Here is a 25,621-nt window from a genome sequence, read left to right as displayed (position 1 = left end):
CTAGAGCGATTTCCTAGGTTAGCTAGCCAGCTATTGTCGTTCTTTTAACGCAACGTAACGTAAACAACACTACTAGCTAGCCAGCTAGCCCCCGAATAGCAGCACCGTAGAAACTATTACACTCAACGGAACGACTTGATTAGTGTAGTGTCAATAACGCAGCTACTGCCAGCTAGCCTACTTTAGCAGTACTGTATCATTTTAATAATTTTAGTCAATAAGATTCTTGCTACGTAAGCTTAACTTTCTGAACATTCGAGACGTGTAGTCCACTTGTCATTCCAATCTCCTTGCATTAGCGTAGCCTTTTCTGTAGCCTGTCAACTATGTGTCTGTCTATCCCTGTTCTCTCCTCTCTGCACAGACCATACAAACGCTCCACACCGCGTGGCCGCGGCCACCCTAATCTGGTGGTCCCAGCGCGTACGACCCACGTGGAGTTCCAGGTCTCCGGTAGCCTCTGGAACTGCCGATCTGCGGCCAACAAGGCAGAGTTCATCTCAGCCTATGCCTCCCTCCAGTCCCTTGACTTCTTGGCACTGACGGAAACATGGATCACCACAGATAACACTGCTACTCCTACTGCTCTCTCCTCGTCCGCCCACGTGTTCTCGCACACCCCGAGAGCTTCTGGTCAGCGGGGTGGTGGCACCGGGATCCTCATCTCTCCCAAGTGGTCTTTCTCTCTTTCTCCCCTTACCCATCTGTCTATCGCCTCCTTTGAATTCCATGCTGTCACAGTTACCAGCCCTTTCAAGCTTAACATCCTTATCATTTATCGCCCTCCAGGTTCCCTCGGAGAGTTCATCAATGAGCTTGATGCCTTGATAAGCTCCTTTCCTGAGGACGGCTCACCTCTCACAGTTCTGGGCGACTTTAACCTCCCCACGTCTACCTTTGACTCATTCCTCTCTGCCTCCTTCTTTCCACTCCTCTCCTCTTTTGACCTCACCCTCTCACCTTCCCCCCCTACTCACAAGGCAGGCAATACGCTGACTTCATCTTTACTAGATGCTGTTCTTCCACTAACCTCATTGCAACTCCCCTCCAAGTCTCCGACCACTACCTTGTATCCTTTTCCCTCTCGCTCTCATCCAACACTTCCCACACTGCCCCTACTCGGATGGTATCGCGCCGTCCCAACCTTCGCTCTCTCTCCCCCGCTACTCTCTCCTCTTCCATCCTATCATCTCTTCCCTCTGCTCAAACTTTCTCCAACCTATCTCCTGATTCTGCCTCCTCAACCCTCCTCTCCTCCCTTACTGCATCCTTTGACTCTCTATGTCCCCTATCCTCCAGGCCGGCTCGGTCCTCCCCTCCCGCTCCGTGGCTCGACGACTCATTGCGAGCTCACAGAACAGGGCTCCGGGCAGCCGAGCGGAAATGGAGAAAAACTCGCCTCCCTGCGGACCTGGCATCCTTTCACTCCCTCCTCTCTACATTTTCCTCCTCTGTCTCTGCTGCTAAAGCCACTTTCTACCATTCTAAATTCCAAGCATCTGCCTCTAACCCTAGGAAGCTCTTTGCCACCTTCTCCTCCCTCCTGAATCCTCCCCCCTCCTCCCTCTCTGCAGATGACTTCGTCAACCATTTTGAAAAGAAGGTCGACGACATCCGATCCTCGTTTGCTAAGTCAAACGACACCGCTGGTTCTGCTCACACTGCCCTACCCTATGCTCTGACCTCTTTCTCCCCTCTCTCTCCAGATGAAATCTCGCGTCTTGTGACGGCTGGCCCAACAACCTGCCCGCTTGACCCTATCCCCTCCTCTCTTCTCCAGACCATTTCCGGAGACCTTCTCCCTTACCTCACCTCGCTCATCAACTCATCCCTGACCGCTGGCTACGTCCCTCCCGTCTTCAAGAGAGCGAGAGTTGCACCCCTTCTGAAAAAACCTACACTCGATCCCTCCGATGTCAACAACTACAGACCAGTATCCCTTCTCTCTTTTTCTCCAAAACTCTTGAGCGTGCCGTCCTTGGCCAGCTCTACCGCTATTCTCTCTCAGAATGACCTTCTTGATCCAAATCAGTCAGGTTTCAAGACTAGTCATTCAACTGAGACTGCTCTTCTCTGTATCACGGAGGCGCTCTTCACTGCTAAAGCTAACTCTCTCTCCTCTGCTCTCATCCTTCTAGACCTATCGGCTGCCTTCGATACTGTGAACCATCAGATCCTCCTCTCCACCCTCTCCGAGTTGGGCATCTCCGGCGCGGCCCACGCTTGGATTGCGTCCTACCTGACAGGTCGCTCCTACCAGGTGGCGTGGCGAGAATCTGTCTCCTCACCACGCACTCTCACCACTGGTGTCCCCCAGGGCTCTGTTCTAGGCCCTCTCTTATTCTCGCTATACACCAAGTCACTTGGCTCTGTCATAACCTCACATGGTCTCTCCTATCATTGCTATGCAGACGACACACAATTAATCTTCTCCTTTCCCCCTTCTGATGACCAGGTGGCGAATCGCATCTCTGCATGTCTGGCAGACATATCAGTGTGGATGACGGATCACCACCTCAAGCTGAACCTCAGCAAGACGGAGCTCCTCTTCCTCCGGGGAAGGACTGCCCGTTCCATGATCTCGCCATCACGGTTGACAACTCCATTGTGTCCTCCTCCCAGAGCGCTAAGAACCTTGGCGTGATCCTGGACAACACCCTGTCGTTCTCAACTAACATCAAGGCGGTGTCCCGTTCCTGTAGGTTCATGCTCTACAACATCCGCAGAGTACGACCCTGCCTCACACAGGAAGCGGCGCAGGTCCTAATCCAGGCACTTGTCATCTCCCGTCTTGATTACTGCAACTCTCTGTTGGCTGGGCTCCCTGCCTGTGCCATTAAACCCCTACAACTCATCCAGAACGCCGCAGCCCGTCTGGTGTTCAACCTTCCCAAGTTCTCTCACGTCACCCCGCTCCTCCGCTCTCTCCACTGGCTTCCAGTTGAAGCTCGCATCCGCTACAAGACCATGGTGCTTGCCTACGGAGCTGTGAGGGGAACGGCACCTCAGTACCTCCAGGCTCTGATCAGGCCCTACACCCAAACAAGGGCACTGCATTCATCCCCCCCTAAAAAGATTTAGATGCAAGTGGCTGTTCCACTGGACGTCATAAGGTGTATGCACCAATTTGTAAGTCGCTCTGGATAAGAGCGTCTGCTAAATGACTTAAATGTAAATGTAAATGTAAATCTCTTTGAGAACCATAATCATGCACAGCATTGTATACAAAGTGCCCATCAACAAATCTGTACAAATTGAAAAATGCAGAGAATTTTTGCCAAAAGGTGGACAGACAAGCAGCTTGAGTACAAACTAGAGGGGTTTTGGACAATGTCCTGGACTGTCCTGGCAGGAAATACCTTGTTTCTCAGCTTCAGTCTCAGTCTCAGCTTGATCTCGCAAACGAACCAGAGCCCTTTATCGCAATAGATGGCTCTGAATCGAACGTTCTGTCCAGCAACCGAACACTCTGTCCAGCGCCTCCTATTCTATCTGACATGAGCTCCACAGTGGCTGGCCAAGCATATTGGCCAGACTTCCTCTATGAAAAGACTGATGCTAATTACTCTCCCGTATTCCTAATTACTCCACACTTGGCAGTGCTAACACTCTGCGGTTGAAAATTAAACCCTCCGCTCAGGCCTTTAATGGAGAAAACAATAAGAGGCAGACACAGCTGCATTCATCAGCCGGACCTTCACTAAATGAGATTCAACAAAAACATTGGCACATCCTTCAAAACAGGATATTGGTGTTTTTATGGCAAGGAGAGGAAGAGCTTGTAATCAGCACTAGGCCACTGTGACTGACTGCTGTGACCCACTTTTTCAGACCTCTCCGTGTTTTCTCAAGAAAGTGCTGTGCTATAATATTGGGTTTAGACTGCTTAAGATCAGGACAGGAAAAGGGGTTCCGACCACATGGAGGATTGTCAGCGAGGATAAATACTGCTCCAGATTGCTTCCAGAGGCATTTTGGAACTCAGTAGTGAGTGTTGCATCCAAGAACAGGCGGTGGTCCCGTTAGGTGAGCTTATTGGGCCTACTACTAAACAAGATTCTCTAAAGTGACAGGGTCAATCATGGTCAGGTCAGTTGAGATGTGAGCTGTCGGTTTTTGGCCATGTTAACATATTCTACATGGACCAGCTTTGAATGCATTGTAAAGAGCTTATTACACATCTCTTCTGTTCAGTTTTGCACTAACAATGTAATTATGCTAACGACTGCATAGCACAGAATGCTTCCATTCTTCTACCAAGACATCCAAAATTCCTAAATAAAACTCACGCCCTGCCTAAGTATAATACATTTTACTGTATGATTCTGACATGTGCACATCGACACTGGATCATATGCGACCTAACTAAGTTTTGCATTCTTCACTTCCTCTTAGGATGATGGGAGCTCCTCCAACAGTCTCTGAGGACTGGTTGTTTTCACTTTTCCTCTCTGTCCTGGAACAACATGTTCACTCACAGCACCGTCAGGTCCAAATGTGTTCTCCAGATGTACAGCCCTTTCCTGGTTCCCTACATCACAGACCCATGACAAACGTTTCTCCTCAAGCAGTAAACCTCTATAAATGCTTTGTCTTCGGTGAGGAAGGAAACCTTTCCTGCATGAGGATACTTCACAGGGTTCAATTACATGTCAATCTCACTACAATTCAACTCTTATGTACAACAATAACGGGCATGTTGGGGATTAATTACACACAGTGATGGGTTGGTAGTTTCATTCATACCTGTGGCATCCGGAGGAAACTGATTAAAAGCCAAGATGAGGCAATGAATCAGCATAATACCTATATGGTCAAAGATTCAAAACAAAAGAGTCGAAGCATCAATTCCTGTCCTCCACCACATCCAGGCCACATTAAAATGACAACATGGTGAAGAATTGTATCCTGGAAATAGTATCAATAATATATAAACTGTCGACACATGAATAATATAATTTTATGTAGCGAAGGCATGCATGCAGGAATTAGGTAACTCATTATATTCAGCTGAAGTAGGAAGAATGGAGCATTATTCTGTGTTCCAAATGGGACTGTATTTCCTACATAGTGCACTCCTTTTGTACTTTTGACCAGAGCCCTAGTCAAACGTAGTGCACTATAGGGAATAGGGTGCCATTGGGGACTTAGCCTCTGGCTAGCTGCACCATGCTGCGGAGTGGGACACTTACTGTAGCATACTTCATCATAACAAAATGGAAAATGATGTACCTAGAAAACACCTCATAATTCAAACCCCCTGAAAGAAGAAGGCATGGAGTTGCACTGTTTTTTGTCTATAAATCAATATTACCTCAAAGACACTCTATCGGTTATTTTGGAGGATACTCTTGTAAGAAAATGCTTTCATTTGACAAAGCAAAAAAGCATGCCACTGACTCAAGACAAATGCACAGAAACAAACGCATCTACACTATTATCACATAGCAACCAACCACGCTGTGCTCCAGCTACTTTAGAGCACATCAATATTGAATACATGAAGCCAACCGCAGCAGTGTAGCCAGCAGGCAGCCCTGCCCTCCATGCCCCTGTGCCCTTGAGAGACCAGGGTTGAGCCCCATATTCCATATATTGACCACTACCTTATAGGCCCTGGTTAAAAGTTGTGCACTATAGGGAATAGGGTGCCATTTGGGATGCAGCCTTAGAGAGACCAGCAGCTCAGGAATTCCCCAGACAGACAATTGAATTCCCCAGGCAGTGGAGCTGACTTCCTGTGGATCTACTCCTGCTCCCAGAGGAAGGGCCAACGCTCCTGTACTCACCGTCAGGGGCATTGTGTGCCTTCCGACTGGTTTCATCCTGTCCGCCACAATTGTACTAGCAGGCCCCGCCCTGCTCAGAATGCAAGCCCAGCCTCTCTGTTGATTCATTCAGAGTGTCTTAACATGATCAACACTTACAACCCATATCTTAACTGACCGTGAGTGGCTCTGTCACTTTAGGGACAAACACTAGCGGCCCGGACAGGTAGCTCAAAGTGGCTTCTGTCAGCTCTTTTCTAACACAGTTAGTAGGCCTGTATTGCATGTTTGCAATGTTCTTCTTATATTCCCTGTACAGGTCTTTCATTTCTTTATATCTGATTGGCCTAATAATGCATGAGCTAACAGGGTTCTAGCTAACTGGATGTTCTTGCCTAATTTGTGTTGCCAGGTGGACCTGGGATTCCTCCGTTTTGTTTCAGCTGTGGGAACACAGGGAGCAATCTCCAAGGAGACGAAGAAGGAGTACTTTGTCCACTCCTACAAAGTGGACGTGAGCTCTAATGGAGAGGACTGGGTCACAATAAAGGAGGGATCCAAGCAGATGGTAAGACTGACTGATAAGATATAAGTTAAGCCTTTTTATATCAGCAGTTGTCACAAAGAGCTTTAAAGTAACCTGCCGTGAACTCAAAGAGCAACCAAAGCAGAAGCGAGAGCACAGTGGTCAGGAAAAATGCCCTAGAAGGGTGTAACCCAGAGAGGTTGCAGAATAGTGATACATTGTAACTAAGAATGAGTTCAGTCTGAACATCAAGATCACACATTTCACAATACACATTTCACAATACTTTATGCAAGAGTTCCTGTACTCTGCATAAATGCCAGACATTTTTTTTGCCATATTTTACACAACTGTTTCAGACAGTTCTATTAAACTAAAGTGACTATATTGTCTATTATTCTGGAATAAAGCAGAATATATGTTTCTGTTGGACAATAAAGTCATCTTGTTCTTGTTTTCTTCTTCTTCTCCTCCTCCAGATTTTCCAGGGGAACCACAATCCTACAGAGGAAAAAAGGTCGTTCCTACCGAAGCAGACTCTAGCCCGTTACGTCCGCATCAGACCCATGTCTTGGGAGATAGGCATCTGCATGCGCTTCGAGGTGTACGGCTGCAAGACATCAGGTACACACACAGCTTTAGACATCAGGTACACACACACAGCTGTAGACATCAGGTATACACACACAGCTGTAGACATCAGGTACACACACAGCTTTAGACATCAGGTACACACACACAGCTGTAGACATCAGGTATACACACACAGCTGTAGACATCAGGTACACACACAGCTTTAGACATCAGGTACACACACACAGCTGTAGACATCAGGTATACACACACAGCTGTAGACATCAGGTACACACACACATAGCTGTAGACATCAGGTACACACACAGCTTTAAACATCAGGTACACACACACAGTTTTAAACATCAGGTACACACACACAGCTGTAGACATCAGGTACACACACACAGCTGTAGACATCAGGTACACACACACAGCTGTAGACATCAGGTACACACACACATAGCTGTAGACATCAGGTACACACACACAGCTTTAAACATCAGGTACACACACACAGCTTTAGACATCAGGTACACACACAGCTGCAGACATCAGGTACACACACAGCTTTAAACATCAGGTACACACATACAGCTTTAAACATCATGTCCACACACACAGCTGTAGACATCAGGTACACACACACAGTTTTAAACATCAGGTACACACACACAGCTTTAAACATCAGGTACACACACAGCTTTAAACATAATGTACACACACACAGCTGTAGACATCAGGTACACACACACAGCTTTAAACATCAGGTACACACACACAGCTTTAGACATCAGGTACACACACACAGCTGCAGACATCACGTACACACACAGCTGTAGACATCAGGTACACACACACAGCTTTAAACATCAGGTACACACACACAGCTGTAGACATCAGGTACACACACACAGCTTTAGACATCAGGTACACACACACAGCTTTAGACATCAGGTACACACACACAGCTGTAGACATCAGGTACACACACACAGCTGCAGACATCGGGTACACACACAGCTTTAAACATCAGGTACACACACAGCTTTAAACATCAGGTACACACACAGCTTTAGACATCAGGTACACACACACACACACATCTGTAGACATCAGGTACACACACACAGCTTTAAACATCAGGTACACACACACAGCTGTAGACATCAGGTACACACACACACAGCTGTAGACATCAGGTACACACACACAGCTTTAAACATCAGGTACACACACACACAGCTGTAGATATCAGGTACACACACACAGCTGTAGACATCAGGTACACACACACACACAGCTGTAGACATCAGGTACACACACACAGTTGTAGACATCAGGTACACACACAGCTGTAGACATCAGGTACACACACACACACAGCTGTAGACATCAGGTACACACACACAGCTGTAGACATCAGGTACACACACACAAAGCTGCAAGACATCAGGTACACACACACACACAGCTGCAAGACATCAGGTACACACACAGATGCAGACATCAGGTACACACACAGCTGCAGACATCAGGTACACACACACAGCTTTAGACATCAGGTACACACACACAGCTGTAGACATCAGGTACACACACAGCTGCAGACATCAGTTACACACACACACACAGCTGTAGACATCAGGTACACACACAGCTGCAGACATCAGGTACACACACAGCTGCAGACATCAGGTACACACACAGCTGCAGACATCAGGTACACACACACACATACACACACACACACACACACACACACACACACACACACACACACACACACACACACACACACACACACACACACACACACAGCTGCAAACATCAGGGCAGACATCACCAGGCAGCTCTCAAACATACACACAAATGCACATATGCGCACACACAATTGCATCAGCATATTTTGTCTCTTCCCCTAACTTCTAATATATACCATATACTGTTACTGGGTTCCCTAGTAAGTGCTCTAAGAAATCTAATGAATTCTGTTCTTGGTTGTAAAGAAGAAGAATCACTGCCTCCTAAGCCGGTTGAGGGTCATGCTTGGTTGTTATTCTAAAAGTGCAATGGAAAAAGGCAAAAAGGCATCGTACATACAGTATTTACGATGTTACAAAGCACAGCACATGGTTCATTCCAGAGATCCATATCCTCCCTTATTTCTCTCAGCAGGAGAACATCATGGTATTATACTCTTTCTCACTGCAGGGCTAGTGTGTGTGTGTGTGTGTGTGTGTGTGTGTGTGTGTGTGTGTGTGTGTGTGTGTGTGTGTGTGTGTGTGTGTGTGTGTGTGTGTGTGTGTGTGTGTGTGTGTGTGTGTGTGTGTGTGTGTGCGTGTGTGTGCGTGTGTGCGTGTGTGTGTTTGTTTTACTGTGCAAGGCCCAGGTGATTAAGAGGTTAGAATGACACAGGGAGGAAGTAGACAGTCTGTCTCTGTGTCCACTTATATTTCATGCAGTATACCCATGTACACACACACACATAGAGGGAGTTCCCACAAAGAGCAGTGGTAAAAACAAATCACACAAGAACTCACACAGACCTCAACACTGAATGACTGGGAACTAGGGGGAGTTGATCTCCACAGGGAAAGCTGTTACATACTGTCTCACTCAGACTCAGGATGTGTCTGAAATGGTATCCTATTACCTTATAGAGCCCACGAGGACACAGCAGCTTCACCCTGCACCCTCTCTCTCGCTCTCTATTTCAAAGACTACCCTTGCTCCGGCATGCTGGGGATGGTCTCTGGTCAAATCTCAGACGCCCAGATCAGCGCGTCATCGCACGCAGAGCGCGGCTGGGTACCAGAGAACGCCAGGTTGCTGACAGGGAGGTCGGGGTGGACCCAGCAACAGACCAGACATCCCTTCCGGAACGAGTGGCTGCAGATGGACCTGGGCCAGGACAAGCTGGTCAGCGGCCTGCTCATCCAAGGAGGACGTCACAGGTAGGTAATACGGAGGTTAGATAGGCGGGTCAGCAACCGGAGGATTCGAGCCAGTGTGTGTTTGTGTCTTTCGCAGAGGTTGGGATCTTGGCAGAAGAGTAACTTCAGTGGCCTGTAGAATGGATTAATGAAGTATTCTTCTTCTTCTACAGAGACAAGAATGTGTTTATGAAGAAGTTCAAGGTGGGCTACAGCAACAATGGCTCTGACTTTACTATGGTGAAGGAAGACAACAGCTCTAGGCCTAAGGTAAGGGAAGCAACCTGGGAATTCATTTTTGGTATTGTCACAAACGTTGTTGTAAGACTCGGACCAAAATAAAACGTGGGTTGGATTCATCATCTTTATTTAACGTGATCCGGCAAAAAAACAATAAAGAAGAAAGTAACGAATGTGAAGCTACGCAGTGCTCAGGGCAACTATACACAAACAAGATCCCACAACAAACAGGTGGGAAAAAGCTGCCTAAATATGATCCCCAATCAGAGACAACGATAAACAGCTGCCTCTGATTGGGAACCATACCAAGCCAACCTAGAAATAAAGAAACTAGAATGCCCACCCTAGTCACACCCCGACCTAACCAAAGGTCAAGGCGTGACAGGTATCCTGTGCATTCATCTCCTCTCTTTTCAACAGAGACCTAGAGATCAGTAGAAAGTAGGGCTGTCAGAGATGACTGTTTGTAATTTTAGTGCACACATTTTTTTTCATGACGATTAAACACATTGTCTGAAAGCATTCAAAATACATTGAAAACATCCACAATACATAATATATACAGCTAAAAACAACAAACAATGCGCTGTCTAAACAAGCTGACATTGAGGTTAAAGAAAGTGTGCTTTATCTATTTACCTGATTCTGCTAACCGTTACTTTGGGAAAAATCAAGATCTCAATATTCTTGTAATTGCTTTTGTATGAAAAATCTTGAATTTCAGGTCAAAATCCTGTGATTAACTCGCTAATTTAGAAAAATATTTTGACAAGAGTGCAACATATCCTATTGGTAAAGTCAAGGATGAAATGTGTTTGTGTGCAAACCACCAGCACCTAGCTATTCAAAACATCCAGCAGTACTCTCTGTACTCGCTGTCCCCTTCATAAGACAGTCTGACTTGAATTATCTGTCATAAAGTGCACCATATTCCCTATGTAGTACACACCCTTGTCAAAAGTAATATACTTACTACATAGGGAATAGGGTGCAATCTGGGATGCGGCGTTAGATATCCCCCTGTCCATTTTCCTGTCTTTTTAAAAAGCTAATTTCCAGCCTCCAGTCTTCAAAGATGAACAAACAGTAAGTCCATTTCTGTGGCTTCAGCTATACATCCAGGTTGCATCCCAAATGGCACCCTATTCCCTATAAAGTGCACCACTTTTGACCGGGGCTCTGGTCACAATTAGTGCACTATATAGGTAATAGTGAGCCATTTGGGAGGCAGACAAAGTGTTTTTCAAACTGCCACTTCAGGCTTCACTAAGATTGGAAACATAAGAACCTACCCAGCAAACCAAAATTGGTTCTGTGAAGATTCCCAGAACATTTGTTAAGTCACGGCAAATGTTCTCATAACACAAAAACTATCCAGCTGTGATGATGATTCTACAATGTTTCTTTTAGGGTGCAAAACACATTCACGAGATGTTACAAGAATGTTCCCAGAACAGATTTCATCTGTTCTTTAAAGGTTATCTGTGTAGGGTATGGCACCATGGTGGTAGCAGGCCTGGTGTCCCGGACATCTGCTACCTGCTCACAGCAGGGGCTAACTATTTTCACATGTCCTCTCACTTAAAATACTATATTAAGGATAATAATATATTCATAATATATTAAGGATATAATATTAGTTTCATAACTAATAAATCCCAAATGTTTTGTTTTGATAGAAAGTAATGTCAGCTCTAGTGTGTGGAACTGACATTACCCTTCTTGTAATGTTTTGCCCAAAATAGCCCCCTATTCCCTTTATAGTGCACTACTTTTGCCCAGGGCCCACAGGGTTACTGTGCAGAGCTGGCATAGTGGGGATGGAAAATGGGTTTCTGTCTCGTAGTGTACGGTCTGGAAATGGTTTGGTCTTCAACGCTGTTCTGTTCTCCTGGCTCTCTTCCAGATCTTCATTGGGAACCAGAACCATGACACCCCAGAGCTGCGTACGCTGGGCCCTCTGCTGACTCGCTTCCTCAGGGTCTACCCAGAGAGAGCCACCCCCGATGGCCTGGGGCTCAGACTGGAGCTGCTGGGCTGTGAGATCCATGGTGAGTTAGCACAAACATCTCAGCACACACACACACGATCACAGACGAATAGAAAGACAGACAAACATGTGCACACACACGCATGTACATTAATTGTCATGGCAACAGTTTTACTTAACAACGACAGCCACAGAGTCGACGAAACGCACAAACAGATCTAGGACCAGGCTAGGGTTATTTCAGTATTCAGTTATTTTCAGTATTAAAAGACCCCTCTGACAGTGTCTAGATTTAGACATCAACCATAGTGACCACACACAGATGGAATCCCAGATAGGTTTCACTTACCTACTCCTAACTACAGACCCGAGACCTGCGTTAGTGGCAAGACTTGGGAATCTAGCCTTTGCTGCATGCTTGATGACAGTCGTATACTGTACCCTGCCTGTCAGTCAGTGTGGGAAGTGTAATGAGTGTGTTATGTGCTATGTGTTATGTGGGAGGGTTAGGACATAAAAGACATGAAAGGCTGACGCGTGCCAGAGCAGGCTGCCCTGACTGGGCTGGAGGGGGAGGGGGGATGGACCAGTCACAGTGGGTGGGTGAGGGAGGGGAGGTGGACCAGTCATAGTGGGTGGGTGAGGGAGGGGAGGTGGACCAGTCATAGTGGGAGGGTGAGGGAGGGGAGGGGGACCAGTCACAGTGGGTGGGTGAGGGAGGGGAGGTGGACCAGTCATAGTCGGTGGGTGAGGGAGGGGAGGTGGACCAATCACAGTGGGTGGGTGAGGGAGGAGAAGTGAACCAGTCATAGTGGGAGGGTGAGGGAGGGGAAGTGGACCAGTCATAGTGGGAGGATGGGTGAGGGAGGGGAGGTGGACCAGTCATAGTGGGAGGATGAGGGAGGGGAGGTGGACCTGTCATAGTGGGAGGGTGAGGGAGGGGAGGTGGACCAGTCATAGTGTGAGGGTGAGGGAGGGGAGGTGGACCAGTCATAGTGTGAGGGTGAGGGAGGGGAGGTGGACCAGTCATAGTGGGAGGGTGAGGGAGGGGAGGTGGACCTGTCATAGTGGGAGGGTGAGGGAGGGGAGGTGGACCAGTCATAGTGGGAGGGTGAGGGAAGGGAGGTGGACCAGTCATAGGGGGAGGGTGAGGGAGGGGAGGTGGACCAGTCATAGTGGGAGGGAGGGTGAGGGAGGGGAGGTAGACCAGTCATAGTGGGAGGGTGAGGGGGGTGGGGTGTACCAGTCATAGTGGGAGGGTGGATGACGGAGGGGAGGTGGACCAGTCATAGTGGGAGGGTGAGGGAGGGGAGGTGGACCAGTCATAGTGGGAGGGTGAGGGAGGGGAGGTGGACCAGTCATAGTGGGAGGGTGAGGGAGGGGAGGTGGACCAGTCATAGTGGGAGGGTGAGGGAGGGGAGGTGGACCAGTCATAGTGGGAGGGTGAGGGAGGGAGGTGGACCAGTCATAGTGGGAGGGTGAGGGAGGGGAGGTAGACCAGTCATAGTGGGAGGGTGGATGAAGGAGGAGAGTTAGACCAGTCATAGTGGGAGGGTGGATGAGTGAGGGGAGGTGGACCAGTCATAGTGGGAGGGTGAGGGAGGGGGGTGTACCAGTCATAGTGGGAGGGTGGTGAGGGAGGGGAGGTCGACCGGTCACAGTGGGGGGGTGAGGGAGTGGAGGTAGACCAGTCATAATGGGAGGGTGGGTGAGGGACGGGAGGTGGACCAGTCATAGTGGGAGGGTGGGTGAGGGGGGGAGGTGGACCAGTCATAGTGGGAGGGTGGGTGAGGGAGGGGAGGTAGCCCAGTCATTGTGGGATGGTGAGGGAGGGGAGGTGGACCAGTCATATTGGGAGAGTGAGGGAGGGGGTGTACCAGTCATAGTGGGAGGGGATGAAGGAGGGAGGTCGACCAGTCATTGTGGGAGGGTGAGGGAGGGGAGGTAGACCAGTCATAGTGGGAGGGTGAGGGAGGGGAGGTGGACCAGTCATAGTGGGAGGGTGAGGGAGGGAGGTGGACCAGTCATAGTGGGAGGGTGAGGGAGGGAGGTAGACCAGTCATAGTGGGAGGGTGGATGAAGGAGGAGAGTTAGACCAGTCATAGTGGGAGGGTGGATGAGTGAGGGGAGGTGGACCAGTCATAGTGGGAGGGTGAGGGAGGGGGGGGGGGGTGTACCAGTCATAGGGGGAGGGTGGTGGGGGGGGGAGGTCGACCAGTCACAGTGGGGGGTGAGGGAGTGGAGGTAGACCAGTCATAATGGGAGGGGGGGTGAGGGACGGGAGGTGGACCAGTCATAGTGGGAGGGTGGGTGAGGGAGGGGAGGTGGACCAGTCATAGTGGGAGGGTGGGTGAGGGAGGGGAGGTAGCCCAGTCATTGTGGGATGGTGAGGGAGGGGAGGTTGACCAGTCATATTGGGAGAGTGAGGGAGGGGGTGTACCAGTCATAGTGGGAGGGGGATGAAGGAGGGGAGGTCGACCAGTCATTGTGGGAGGGTGAGGGAGGGGAGGTAGACCAGTCATAGTGGGAGGGTGAGGGAGGGAGGTGGACCAGTCATAGTGGGAGGGTGAGGAGGGGAGGTGGACCAGTCATAGTGGGAGGGTGAGGGAGGGGAGGTAGACCAGTCATAGTGGGAGGGTGGATGAAGGAGGAGAGTTAGACCAGTCATAGTGGGAGGGTGGATGAGTGAGGGGAGGTGGACCAGTCATAGTGGGAGGGTGAGGGAGGGGGGGTGTACCAGTCATAGTGGGAGGGTGGTGAGGGAGGGGAGGTTGACCAGTCACAGTGGGGGGTGAGGGAGTGGAGGTAGACCAGTCATAATGGGAGGGTGGGTGAGGGACGGGAGGTGGACCAGTCATAGTGGGAGGGTGGGTGAGGGAGGGGAGGTGGACCAGTCATAGTGGGAGGGTGGGTGAGGGAGGGGAGGTAGCCCAGTCATTGTGGGATGGTGAGGGAGGGGAGGTGGACCAGTCATATTGGGAGAGTGAGGGAGGGGGGGGGTGTACCAGTCATAGTGGGAGGGGGATGAAGGAGGGGAGGTCGACCAGTCATTGTGGGAGGGTGAGGGAGGGGAGGTAGACCAGTCATAGTGGGAGGGTGAGGGAGGGGAGGTGGACCAGTCATAGTGGGAGGGTGAGGGAGGGGAGGTGGACCAGTCATAGTGGGAGGGTGAGGGAGGGGAGGTAGACCAGTCATAGTGGGAGGGTGGATGAAGGAGGAGAGTTAGACCAGTCATAGTGGGAGGGTGGATGAGTGAGGGGAGGTGGACCAGTCATAGTGGGAGGGTGAGGGAGGGGGGGTGTACCAGTCATAGTGGGAGGGTGGTGAGGGGGGGAGGTCGACCAGTCACAGTGGGGGGGTGAGGGAGTGGAGGTAGACCAGTCATAATGGGAGGGTGGGTGAGGGACGGGAGGTGGACCAGTCATAGTGGGAGGGTGGGTGAGGGAGGGGAGGTGGACCAGTCATAGTGGGAGGGTGGGTGAGGGAGGGCAGGTAGCCCAGTCATTGTGGGATGGTGAGGGAGGGGAGGTGGACCAGTCATATTGGGAGAGTGAGGGAGGGGGTGTACCAGTCATAGTGGGAGGGGGATGAAGGAGGGAGGTCGACCAGTCATTGTGGGAGGGTGAGGGAGGGAGGTAGACCAGTCATAGTGGGAGGGTGAGGGAGGGGAGGTGGACCAGTCATAGTGGGAGGGTGAGGGAGGGAGGTGGACCAGTCATAGTGGGAGGGTGAGGGAGGGGAGGTAGACCAGTCATAGTGGGAGGGTGGATGAAGGAGGAGAGTTAGACCAGTCATAGTGGGAGGGTGGATGAGTGAGGGAGGTGGACCAGTCATAGTGGGAGGGTGAGGGAGGGGGGTGTACCAGTCATAGTGGGAGGGTGGTGAGGGAGGGAGGTCGACCGGTCACAGTGGGGGGGGTGAGGGAGTGGAGGTAGACCAGTCATAATGGGAGGGTGGGTGAGGGACGGGAGGTGGACCAGTCATAGTGGGAGGGTGGGTGAGGGAGGGAGGTGGACCAGTCATAGTGGGAGGGTGGGTGAGGGAGGGGAGGTAGCCCAGTCATTGTGGGATGGTGAGGGAGGGGAGGTGGACCAGTCATATTGGGAGAGTGAGGAGGGGGGTGTACCAGTCATAGTGGGAGGGGGATGAAGGAGGGGAGGTCGACCAGTCATTGTGGGAGGGTGAGGGAGGGGAGGTAGACCAGTCATAGTGGGAGGGTGAGGGAGGGGAGGTGGACCAGTCATAGTGGGAGGGTGGGTGAGGGAGGGGAGGTGGACCAGTCATAATGGGAGGGTGGGTGAGGGAGGGGAGGTAGACCAGTCATAGTGTGAGGCTGAGGGAGGGGAGGTGGACCAGTCATAGTGGGAGGGTGAGGGAGGGGAGGTGGACCAGTCATAGTGGGAGGGTGAGGGAGGGGAGGTGGACCAGTCATAGTGGGAGGGTGAGGGAGGGGAGGTGGACCAGTCATAGTGGGAGGGTGAGGGAGGGGAGGTAGACCAGTCATAGTGGGAGGGTGGATGAAGGAGGAGAGTTAGACCAGTCATAGTGGGAGGGTGGATGAGTGAGGGGAGGTGGACCAGTCATAGTGGGAGGGTGAGGGGGGGGGGGTGTACCAGTCATAGTGGGAGGGTGGTGAGGGAGGGGAGGTCGACCAGTCACAGTGGGGGTGAGGGAGTGGAGGTAGACCAGTCATAATGGGAGGGTGGGTGAGGGACGGGAGGTGGACCAGTCATAGTGGGAGGGTGGGTGAGGGAGGGGAGGTGGACCAGTCATAGTGGGAGGGAGGGGAGGTAGCCCAGTCATTGTGGGATGGTGAGGGAGGGGAGGTGGACCAGTCATATTGGGAGAGTGAGGGAGGGGGGGGGTGTACCAGTCATAGTGGGAGGGGGATGAAGGAGGGGAGGTCGACCAGTCATTGTGGGAGGGTGAGGGAGGGGAGGTAGACCAGTCATAGTGGGAGGGTGAGGGAGGGGAGGTGGACCAGTCATAGTGGGAGGGTGGGTGAGGGAGGGGAGGTGGACCAGTCATAATGGGAGGGTGTGTGAGGGAGGGGAGGTAGACCAGTCATAGTGGGAGGGGGGTGAAGGAGGGGAGGTCGACCAGTCATTGTGGGAGGGTGAGGGAGGGGAGGTGGACCCGTCATAGTGGGAGGGAGGGGAGGTAGACCTGTCATAGTGGGAGGGTGGGTGAGGGAGGGGAGGTCGACCAGTCATAGTGGGAGGGAGGGGAGGGGGTGTACCAGTCATAGTGGGAGGGGGGTGAAGGAGGGGAGGTCGACCAGTCATTGTGGGAGGGTGAGGGAGGGGAGGTGGACCCGTCATAGTGGGAGGGAGGGGAGGTAGACCTGTCATAGTGGGAGGGTGGGTGAGGGAGGGGAGGTCGACCAGTCATAGTGGGAGGGAGGGGAGGTAGACCTGTCATAGTGGGAGGGTGGGTGAGGGAGGGGAGGTCGACCAGTCATAGTGGGAGGGTGAGGGAGGGGAGGTAGACCAGTCATAGTGGGAGGGGGGGTAGACCTGTCATAGTGGGAGGGTGGGCGAGGGAGGGGAGGTGGACCAGTCATCGTGGGAGGGGGATGAAGGAGGGGAGGTTGACCAGTCATTGTGGGAGGGTGAGGGAGGGGAGGTAGACCAGTCATAGTGGGAGGGAGGGGAGATGGACCAGTCATAGTGGGAGGGTGAGGGAGGGGAGGTGGACCAGTCATAGTGGGAAGGTGGGTGAGGGAGGGGAGGTGGACCAGTCATAGTGGGGAGGGAGAGGGAGGGGAGGTGGACCAGTCATAGTGGGAGGGAGGGTGAGGGAGGGGAGGTGGACCAGTCATAGTGGGAGGGTGGGTGAGGAAGGGTTGGTGGACCCGTCATAGTGGGAGGTTGGGTGAGGGGGGTAGACCAGTCATAGTGGGAGGGTGGGGGAGGGAGGTGTACCAGTCATAGAGGGAGGGAGGAGGTGGACCAGTCATAGTGGGAAGGTGGGTGAGGGAGGGAGGGAGGGAGGGGAGGTGGACCAGTCATAGTGGGTCGGTGGGTGAGGGAGGGAGGTGGACCAGTCGTAGTGGGAGGGTGGGTGAGGGAGGGAGGGGAGGTGGACCAGTCATAGAGGGAGGGAGGGGAGGTGGACCCGGAGGGAGGGAGGGAGGGAGGGAGGGAGGGAGGGAGGGAGGGAGGGAGGGAGGGAGGGAGGGAGGGAGGGGAGGTGGACCAGTCATAGAGGGAGGGAGGGGAGGTGGACCAGTCATAGAGGGAGGGAGGGAGGGAGGGAGGGAGGGGAGGTGGACCCGTCATTGTGGGAGGGGAGGTGGACCAGTCATAGTGGGAGGGATGGGAGGTGGACCCGTCATTGTGGGAGTGTGAGAGAGGGGAGGTGGACCAGTCATAGTGGGAGGGTGAGAGAGGGGAGGTGGACCAGTCATAGTGGGTGGGTGACTGAGGGTTGGGGATATCTGTGTCTGGTATGGGGTATCTGGTTACCCTCATAGGGAGGAGGATAAGAATCAGACGGTGGAGTTGGGGAGAGGTGGTGGACTGGGTGGCAGGTAGCGTAGTAGTTAAGAGCATTGGGATAGTAACCGAAAGGTTTCTCATACAAATCCCCGAGCCGACTAGGTGAAAAACCTGTTGACGTGCCCTTGAGCAAGGCACCTAACCATAATTGCTCCGGTAAGTCACTCCGGATAACATTGTCTGATAAATGTAAAAAAAAATGAAGGAAGAAGAAGAGTGTGGCTGGCTGCTTACATGCTCCAACTTCTTTGATCTGTCCCAAATAAATACAATCTCCACATCAAAGAGCATCTGCATGTACACACTTACTAGGGAGTGGGCACACACACACACACACACACACACACACACACACTCACAAGGGCGCATTGGAAAATTGACTATGAGCAATCTACTCCAATTCACTTTCCAAATCACCTTCACACCTTTATTCCAAACCCTCTGTTCCACCACTCTCTGCCTGCGTCAGACTAGGGTTTATCTGTAGTGATCGTGCTACCAGTAGCTACCAGCCTCTCTCCATAGTCTCGTGTTACTGAATCATTTCCTATCTCCACCCAGACCATGTGGCCTGGAAGCCTGCTTGGTGTCACCATGTCAGGCACATTTCCATCTAAAACCCCAAATCCCCTAATCCAATCACAGAAGGTTGACCTGTAGACGGTCTGCTTGCTACAGCAGAGGTATCATTTCCCTGAAGGATTCTTATCCTCTCTCACCCAATTTAATTTCAATTTCATAGCATTATTGGCATGGGAAACATGTGTTTACATTGCCAAAGCAAGTAAAATAGATCAAAGAAAAGTTACACAATAAAAAATAAACAGTAAATATTACCCTCACCAAAGTTCAAAAAGAATAAAGACATTTCAAATTCTTGTGGCAACAGGTCACAAATCTTGCTGCGTGTGGTATTTTAGTTTATCAAAATTTGATTTGTTTTCAAATTCTATGTGTCTCTAATATGGTCATACATTTGGCAGGAGGTTGAGAAGTGCAGCTCAGTTTCCACTTCATTTTGTGGGCAGTGAGCACATAGGCTGTCTTTTCTTGAGAGCCAGGTCTGCCTACGGTGGACTTTCTCAATAGCAAGGCTATGCTCCCTGAGTCTGTACATTGTCAAAGATTTCCTTAATTGTGGGTCAGTCACAGTGGTCAGGTATTCTGCCACTGTATACTCTCTGTTTAGGGCCAAATAACATTCTAGTTTGTTCTGTTATTTTTTGTAAATTATTTCCAGTTTGTCAAGTAATTCTATTTTTGTTTTCTCATGATTTGGTTGGGTCTAATTGTGTTGCTGTCCTGGGACTCTACGGGGTGTGTTTGTGAACAGAGCCCCAGGACCAGCTTGCTTAAAGGACTCTTCTCCAGGTTCATCTCTATGTAGGTGATGGCTTTGTTATGGAAGGTTTGGGAATCGCTTCCTTTTAGGTGGTTGAAGAATTTAACGTCTCTTTTCTGCATTTGGATCATTAGCAGGTATCGGCCCAATTCTGCTCTGCATGCATTATTTGGTGTTTTACATTGTACACTGAGGATATTTTTGCAGAATTCTGCATGCAGAATCTCAATTTGGTGTTTGTCCAATATTGTGAATTCTTGGTTGGTGAGCGGACCCCAGACCTCACAACCATGAAGGGCAATGGGTTCTATAACTGAAGTATTTTTAGACAGATCCTAATTGGGATGTCAAATTTTATGTTCCTTTTGATACCATAAAAGGCCCTTCTTGCCTTGTCTCTCAGATCGTTCACAGCTTTGTGGAAGTTACCTGTGGCGTTGATGTTTAGGCCGAGGTATATATAGTTTTTTGTGTGCTCTAGGGCAACGGTGTCTAGATATAATTTTTTGGAACACCATTATTTTTGTCTTCCTGAGATTTACTGTCTGGGCCCAAGTCTGACAGAATCTATGCAGAAAATATAGGTGCTGCTGTAGGCCCTCCTTGGTTGGGGACCAACTCTCTCTCTCTTCACTTCTCTTTACCTCCAGAGCCCACAACTCTCCCACCGACCACGGCTGTAGCAACCATGTTTGCTGTAACCACGTTCGCTGCCACCACAACCGCATCTGTGACCATGCCCACCCTGACGTCAGAGTGTGACGACCAGGAGGCCAGCTGTCACAGTGGAACAGGAGGAGGGGAGGACTATGACACAACAGGTGGTGACCACCACCCTCCTTTTCTCTCTCTCTCTCTCTCTCTCTCTCTCTCTCTCTCTCTCTCTCTCTCTCTCTCTCTCTCACTCACTCACTCACTCACTCACTCACTCACACTCACTCACTCACTCACTCACTCACTCACACCACCACCACCACCACTCACTCACTCACCACCCACCACCACCACTCACTCACTCACTCACTTACCCACCCACCCACTCACAACCCCCCATTCAATTCAAAGGGCTTTATTGGCATGGGAAACATATGTTTACATTGCCAAAGCAAGTGAAGTAGATAATAAACTAACGTGAAATGAACAGTAAACATTACACTCACAGAAGTTCCAAAAGAATAAAGACAGTTCAAATGGCATTATGTATATACAGCTGAAGTTGGCAGTTTACATATTTAAACTCAGTTTTTCACAATTCCTGACATTTAATCCTAGTAAAAATTCCCTGTTTTAGGTCAGTTAGGATCACCAGTTAATTTTAAGAATGTGAAATGTCAGAATAATAGTAGAGAGAATGTTTTATTTCAGCTTTAATTTATTTCATTATATTCCCAGTGGATCAGAAGTTTGGGGCTGCGTTTGAGAGCAATGTCCTTTAGGGTCTGAGCGAAGGTGGACACTGCTGCCTTGTATAGGTGGGCCTGGTCATAAAGGCTGTTCAAGTCCCTGGTGGAGTGGTGGTCCAGGTAAACATTTGATTTTGAGGCACAGTCACAGGAAATACTTTCGTTTACCCACTGTATGGTAGCAGGATGGGCAAAGTAGAAGAAGCTTTTTCAATCACTCCCTTGAGGACTGTGGCCACCCTTTCCTGCTGTGCTCTCAGGTGGTTTGTGCATGTGTGTATTAATATGTGGCTGGGTGACCCTAGTTGGTCCTCAGACAGAAGGTCTAGGGCGCGCTGGGTGAACCTAGTTGGTCCTCAGACAGAAGGTCTAGGGCACGCTGGGTGAACCTAGTTGGTCCTCAGACAGAAGGTCTAGGGCGCGCTGGGTGAACCTAGTTGGTCCTCAGACAGAAGGTCTAGGGCACGCTAGTTGGTCCTCAGACAGAAGGTCTAGGGCACGCTGGGTAGTTGGTCCTCAGACAGAAGGTCTAGGGCGCTGGGTGAACCTAGTTGGTCCTCAGACAGAAGGTCTAGGGCACGCTGGGTGAACCTAGTTGGTCCTCAGACAGAAGGTCTAGGGCACGCTGGGTGAACCTAGTTGGTCCTCAGACAGAAGGTCTAGGGCACGCTGGGTGAACCTAGTTGGTCCTCAGACAGAAGGTCTAGGGCACGCTGGGTGAACCTAGTTGGTCCTCAGACAGAAGGTCTAGGGTGCGCTGGGTGTTTGGACACCAGAGTTTAGACACTCCTTTTTTTTTTCTTGTATATATTTTTTGTATGAGTCCATAAGGAGAACAATCTGTGTCTTGTGTATGTCCTCAGTGGGTGTGGGGGGGTGCTCAGAGGGGGTGAGATCCCCTAAGCTTGGGGTTCTTCATTTGTCTGTCTCGCTGGGTTGTTGACGTGGTCAAGGTCTGGGGTGGACTGTTCTGCTGTGGTGTCGAGACTTTTGTCAGCAGCTGAGGTGGGCTGTTCTGCTGGCTTCTCTGTGGGGGGTGACCACCTCGCTAATGGGTTGTCTGTCACACGCCATTCCCCTTACCCTCTCCTCCAGCAGTCTGATCCTCTCCTCTAGTGCTCTGTTCTCCTGCTCCTGCTCTTCTCCTGTTGAAGTTGTCTCACTACAGTCCAGAGTGCAGATATGTCTCTCTCCACCTCCAGCTCCCCAGGTCTAGTTAAGGGGGTGTTGTTGTGCTGGACTGTTGTCTGTGCTGACTGTGGTGTAATCACCTGCTGTTCTAGCTCCACCTGCCTTACGTCCAGCTCGGTGAATTTCTCCCTCATTTCAATGAGGGCGTAGTACTCTGTGCTGGGAGGTTGACTTTCTGCATGGGGTTGCTCGTCTGTGGGGTTATGTTATGAAGAGGTCTGGTCTGACCCTCTTGGGTTGGGGGTATCTTTCTCAAGGGAGAGCTTTTCCTGCTGAGCTATTTCTTAGATTAGGTGAAAGTCCATCTGAAACCGTTTGCGGTTGCCCTGTACCATTACTGTTCCAGACTTATAGAGGTTTATATTAGCTCACTCTGAGTCCTCGTTGTCTAGTATCCTGAGTTTCCACCCATCGGTAACACCCCCCCTCTTAACAGAGGGGTACTGTGTTAATATAGCACTGCACCATGCCAGGGGAGGGTCTGTGTGGAAGATAAGGTTGCTTATGTTCCCATTTTTATAATAGTCAGCGAAAATTGTCTCTTGATTTTGCATAAAGAGGTCAATTTTGTACTATTTTCTTGTCTTATTATTCTTTACATTCAAATGGTACTGTATTTTAATTACCTCTGAACAGCAGGAGGGTGCTTCTAAGGCCTCTCCATTTGGTTGGGGCTCTCCTGCCATTGTTGGGCTCAAGGGCTTTGAAACCTCTCGCTTCACACATGAGTGATAATTGAAGTTGTATCTCTTTGTCCGAGCAAACTTTGTAGCATTAGCATTCAGTCCTTATAAAGTAAAATATATGTATTTTTCTTCTTGGCTTTTGAAAGTAAAAAATAGCTTCAGACTAAGTATTACTCATTCAGTTCCAGGTTGGATGGTGTTTTCAGGTTTCTGTTTGTTTGACAGAGCATTTTCTGTACTGTTTGGGAATAATAATCCTTGGGTTTAGGAAGCATTCCAGGTAATTCCAGGTAATTCCAGGTAATTCCAGGTAATTCCGTCCAAAATCAGGTTGTAGGTTTAAAGTTTTGATTTGGAGTAAAGGTTATGTTGTTTAGGGTAGCATCCTGAATATGTCCCTGCCAAAAAAATCTAAGTTTGTCTAACTCTAAATGTAACTATTTTTTAAAAACATGCTGGACAATGTGGGAGCTCATCTGCTCATGACCTCTCTCTCTCCATCCCTCCTTCTCCGCTAACAACCTCTATCTATCTACAGGATCTATTTTGTTTGCATCCCTGACTGTGCCCGTCTGTGTCTGACAGGTGGCACCACATTGGCAGACCCAACCCTGGAGGAAGAGCTTGTGCCAGGTGAGAATGCCCATAAAGTACCGCCTCATTCACTTCATCCATCCATCCATCTCTCTCTCTCTGTGCTTTGGCCCACTCCTCTGTTGTTTGTTAGCATGTTGGGTATGACATAGACCAACAGTGGAGTTGGCTAAAGGACAAACATATCTGGCAACCAGGCACAAAAGAGAAGGAACATTTCCATTACTGTTCTACATTAGTCTACTTTCAGCAGGTTGCTCCCAAATCAAATTTGATTTGAAATTCCCTTTATAACTGTTGACCAGCAACCAGTCTTTGGCTTTGAGATGGAAAAAACTGAACTACAGAAACAGGAATATTGGGTTTCAATGAACTGAGTAAAGGGGTCATATGTCAACAACCAGAGGGCAAAACAACAGTTACTTATTCTCTGACTGCTACAGCAACGTCTAAACAAAAACGCTTTGTATTCATAGCAGTAGCATTCATTTGGATGCGTTGGTTAATCACCACCGTGTAATGTTTTGCCCCAAATAGCCCCCTATTCCCTTTATAGTGCACTACTTTTACCCAGGGCCCACGGGGTTACTGTGCAGAGCTGGCATAGTGGGGATGGAAAATGGGTTTCTGTCTCGTAGTGTACGGTCTGGAAATGGTTTGGTCTTCAACGCTGTTCTGTTCTGATGGCACTCCTCCCTTCTCTCTGGAAGGTCCCTTCACTCTTCCTTCTCTCTGGAAGGTTCCTTCACTCTTCCTTCCCTCTGGAAGGTTCCTTTACTCTTCCTTCCCTCTGGAAGGTTCCTTCACTCTTCCTTCCCTCTGGAAGGTTCCTTTACTCTTCCTTCCCTCTGGACGGTTCCTTCACTCTTCCTTCCCTCTGGAAGGTTCCTTCACTCTTCCTTCCCTCTGGAAGGTTCCTTTACTCTTCCTTCCCTCTGGACGGTTCCTTCACTCTTCCTTCCCTCTGGAAGGTTCCTTCACTCTTCCTTCCCTCTGGAAGGTTCCTTCACTCTTCCTTCCCTCTGGAAGGTTCCTTCACCCTTCCTTCCCTCTGGAAGGTCCCTTCACTCTTCCTTCTCTCTGGAAGGTTCCTTCACTCTTCCTTCCCTCTGGAAGGTCCCTTCACTCTTCCTTCTCTCTGGAAGGTTCCTTCACTCTTCCTTCCCTCTGGAAGGGTCCTTCACTCTTCCTTCCCTCTGGAAGGTCCCTTCACTCTTCCTTCTCTCTGGAAGGTTCCTTCACTCTTCCTTCCCTCTGGAAGGTTCCTTCACTCTTCCTTCCCTCTGGAAGGTTCCTTCACTCTTCCTTCCCCCTGGAAGGTTCCTTCACTCTTCCTTCCCTCTGGAAGGTTCCTTCACTCTTCCTTCCCTCTGGAAGGTTCCTTCACTCTTCCTTCCCTCTGGAAGGTTCCTTCACCCTTCCTTCCCTCTGGAAGGTCCCTTCACTCTTCATTCCCTCTGGAAGGTTCCTTCACTCTTCCTTCCCTCTGGACGGTTCCTTCACTCTTCCTTCCCTCTGGAAGGTTCCTTCACTCTTCCTTCCCTCTGGAAGGTTCCTTCACTCTTCCTTCTCTCTGGACGGTTCCTTCACTCTTCCTTCCCTCTGGAAGGTTCCTTCACTCTTCCTTCTCTCTGGAAGGTTCCTTCACTCTTCCTTCTCTCTGGAAGTTTCCTTCACTCTTCCTTCTCTCTGGAAGGTTCCTTCACTCTTCCTTCTCTCTGGAAGGTTCCTTCACTCTTCCTTCTCTCTGGAAGGTTCCTTCACTCTTCCTTCTCTCTGGAATGTCCCTTCATTCTGTGAATCTTGCTTTAGTCAAAAATGAAATACGGTATCCCAGTGGATCAGTTTGAGTGCTTTCAAGAGACTGTAAGG

The 25,621-nt window shown here is 50.0% G+C and overlaps 1 protein-coding gene across 2 annotated transcripts in view; it reads left to right on the top strand.

The window, feature by feature from the left end:
* The window catches only part of LOC118370781 (neuropilin-1a-like), an 80,530-nt gene that overhangs the window by 41,414 nt on the left and 13,495 nt on the right, over nt 1–25,621 (top strand). For both annotated transcript variants that reach the window (XR_008065180.1, XM_035755921.2), the window contains exons 7-13: nt 6,181–6,336; nt 6,774–6,918; nt 9,590–9,824; nt 9,977–10,073; nt 11,950–12,094; nt 20,526–20,696; nt 23,741–23,788. Coding sequence is in view for 1 of the 2 variants with exons in the window: in XM_035755921.2 (XP_035611814.2) it covers nt 6,181–6,336; nt 6,774–6,918; nt 9,590–9,824; nt 9,977–10,073; nt 11,950–12,094; nt 20,526–20,696; nt 23,741–23,788 (997 nt within the window). In the remaining variant the exon portion in view is untranslated. The remainder of the gene's footprint in view (nt 1–6,180; nt 6,337–6,773; nt 6,919–9,589; nt 9,825–9,976; nt 10,074–11,949; nt 12,095–20,525; nt 20,697–23,740; nt 23,789–25,621) is intronic.

This window comes from Oncorhynchus keta, chromosome 15 (genome assembly GCF_023373465.1).
Source record: "Oncorhynchus keta strain PuntledgeMale-10-30-2019 chromosome 15, Oket_V2, whole genome shotgun sequence".
In the NCBI taxonomy this organism is placed as follows: Eukaryota; Metazoa; Chordata; class Actinopteri; order Salmoniformes; family Salmonidae; genus Oncorhynchus; species Oncorhynchus keta.
This window is presented reverse-complemented; position numbering and strand designations above follow the sequence as displayed.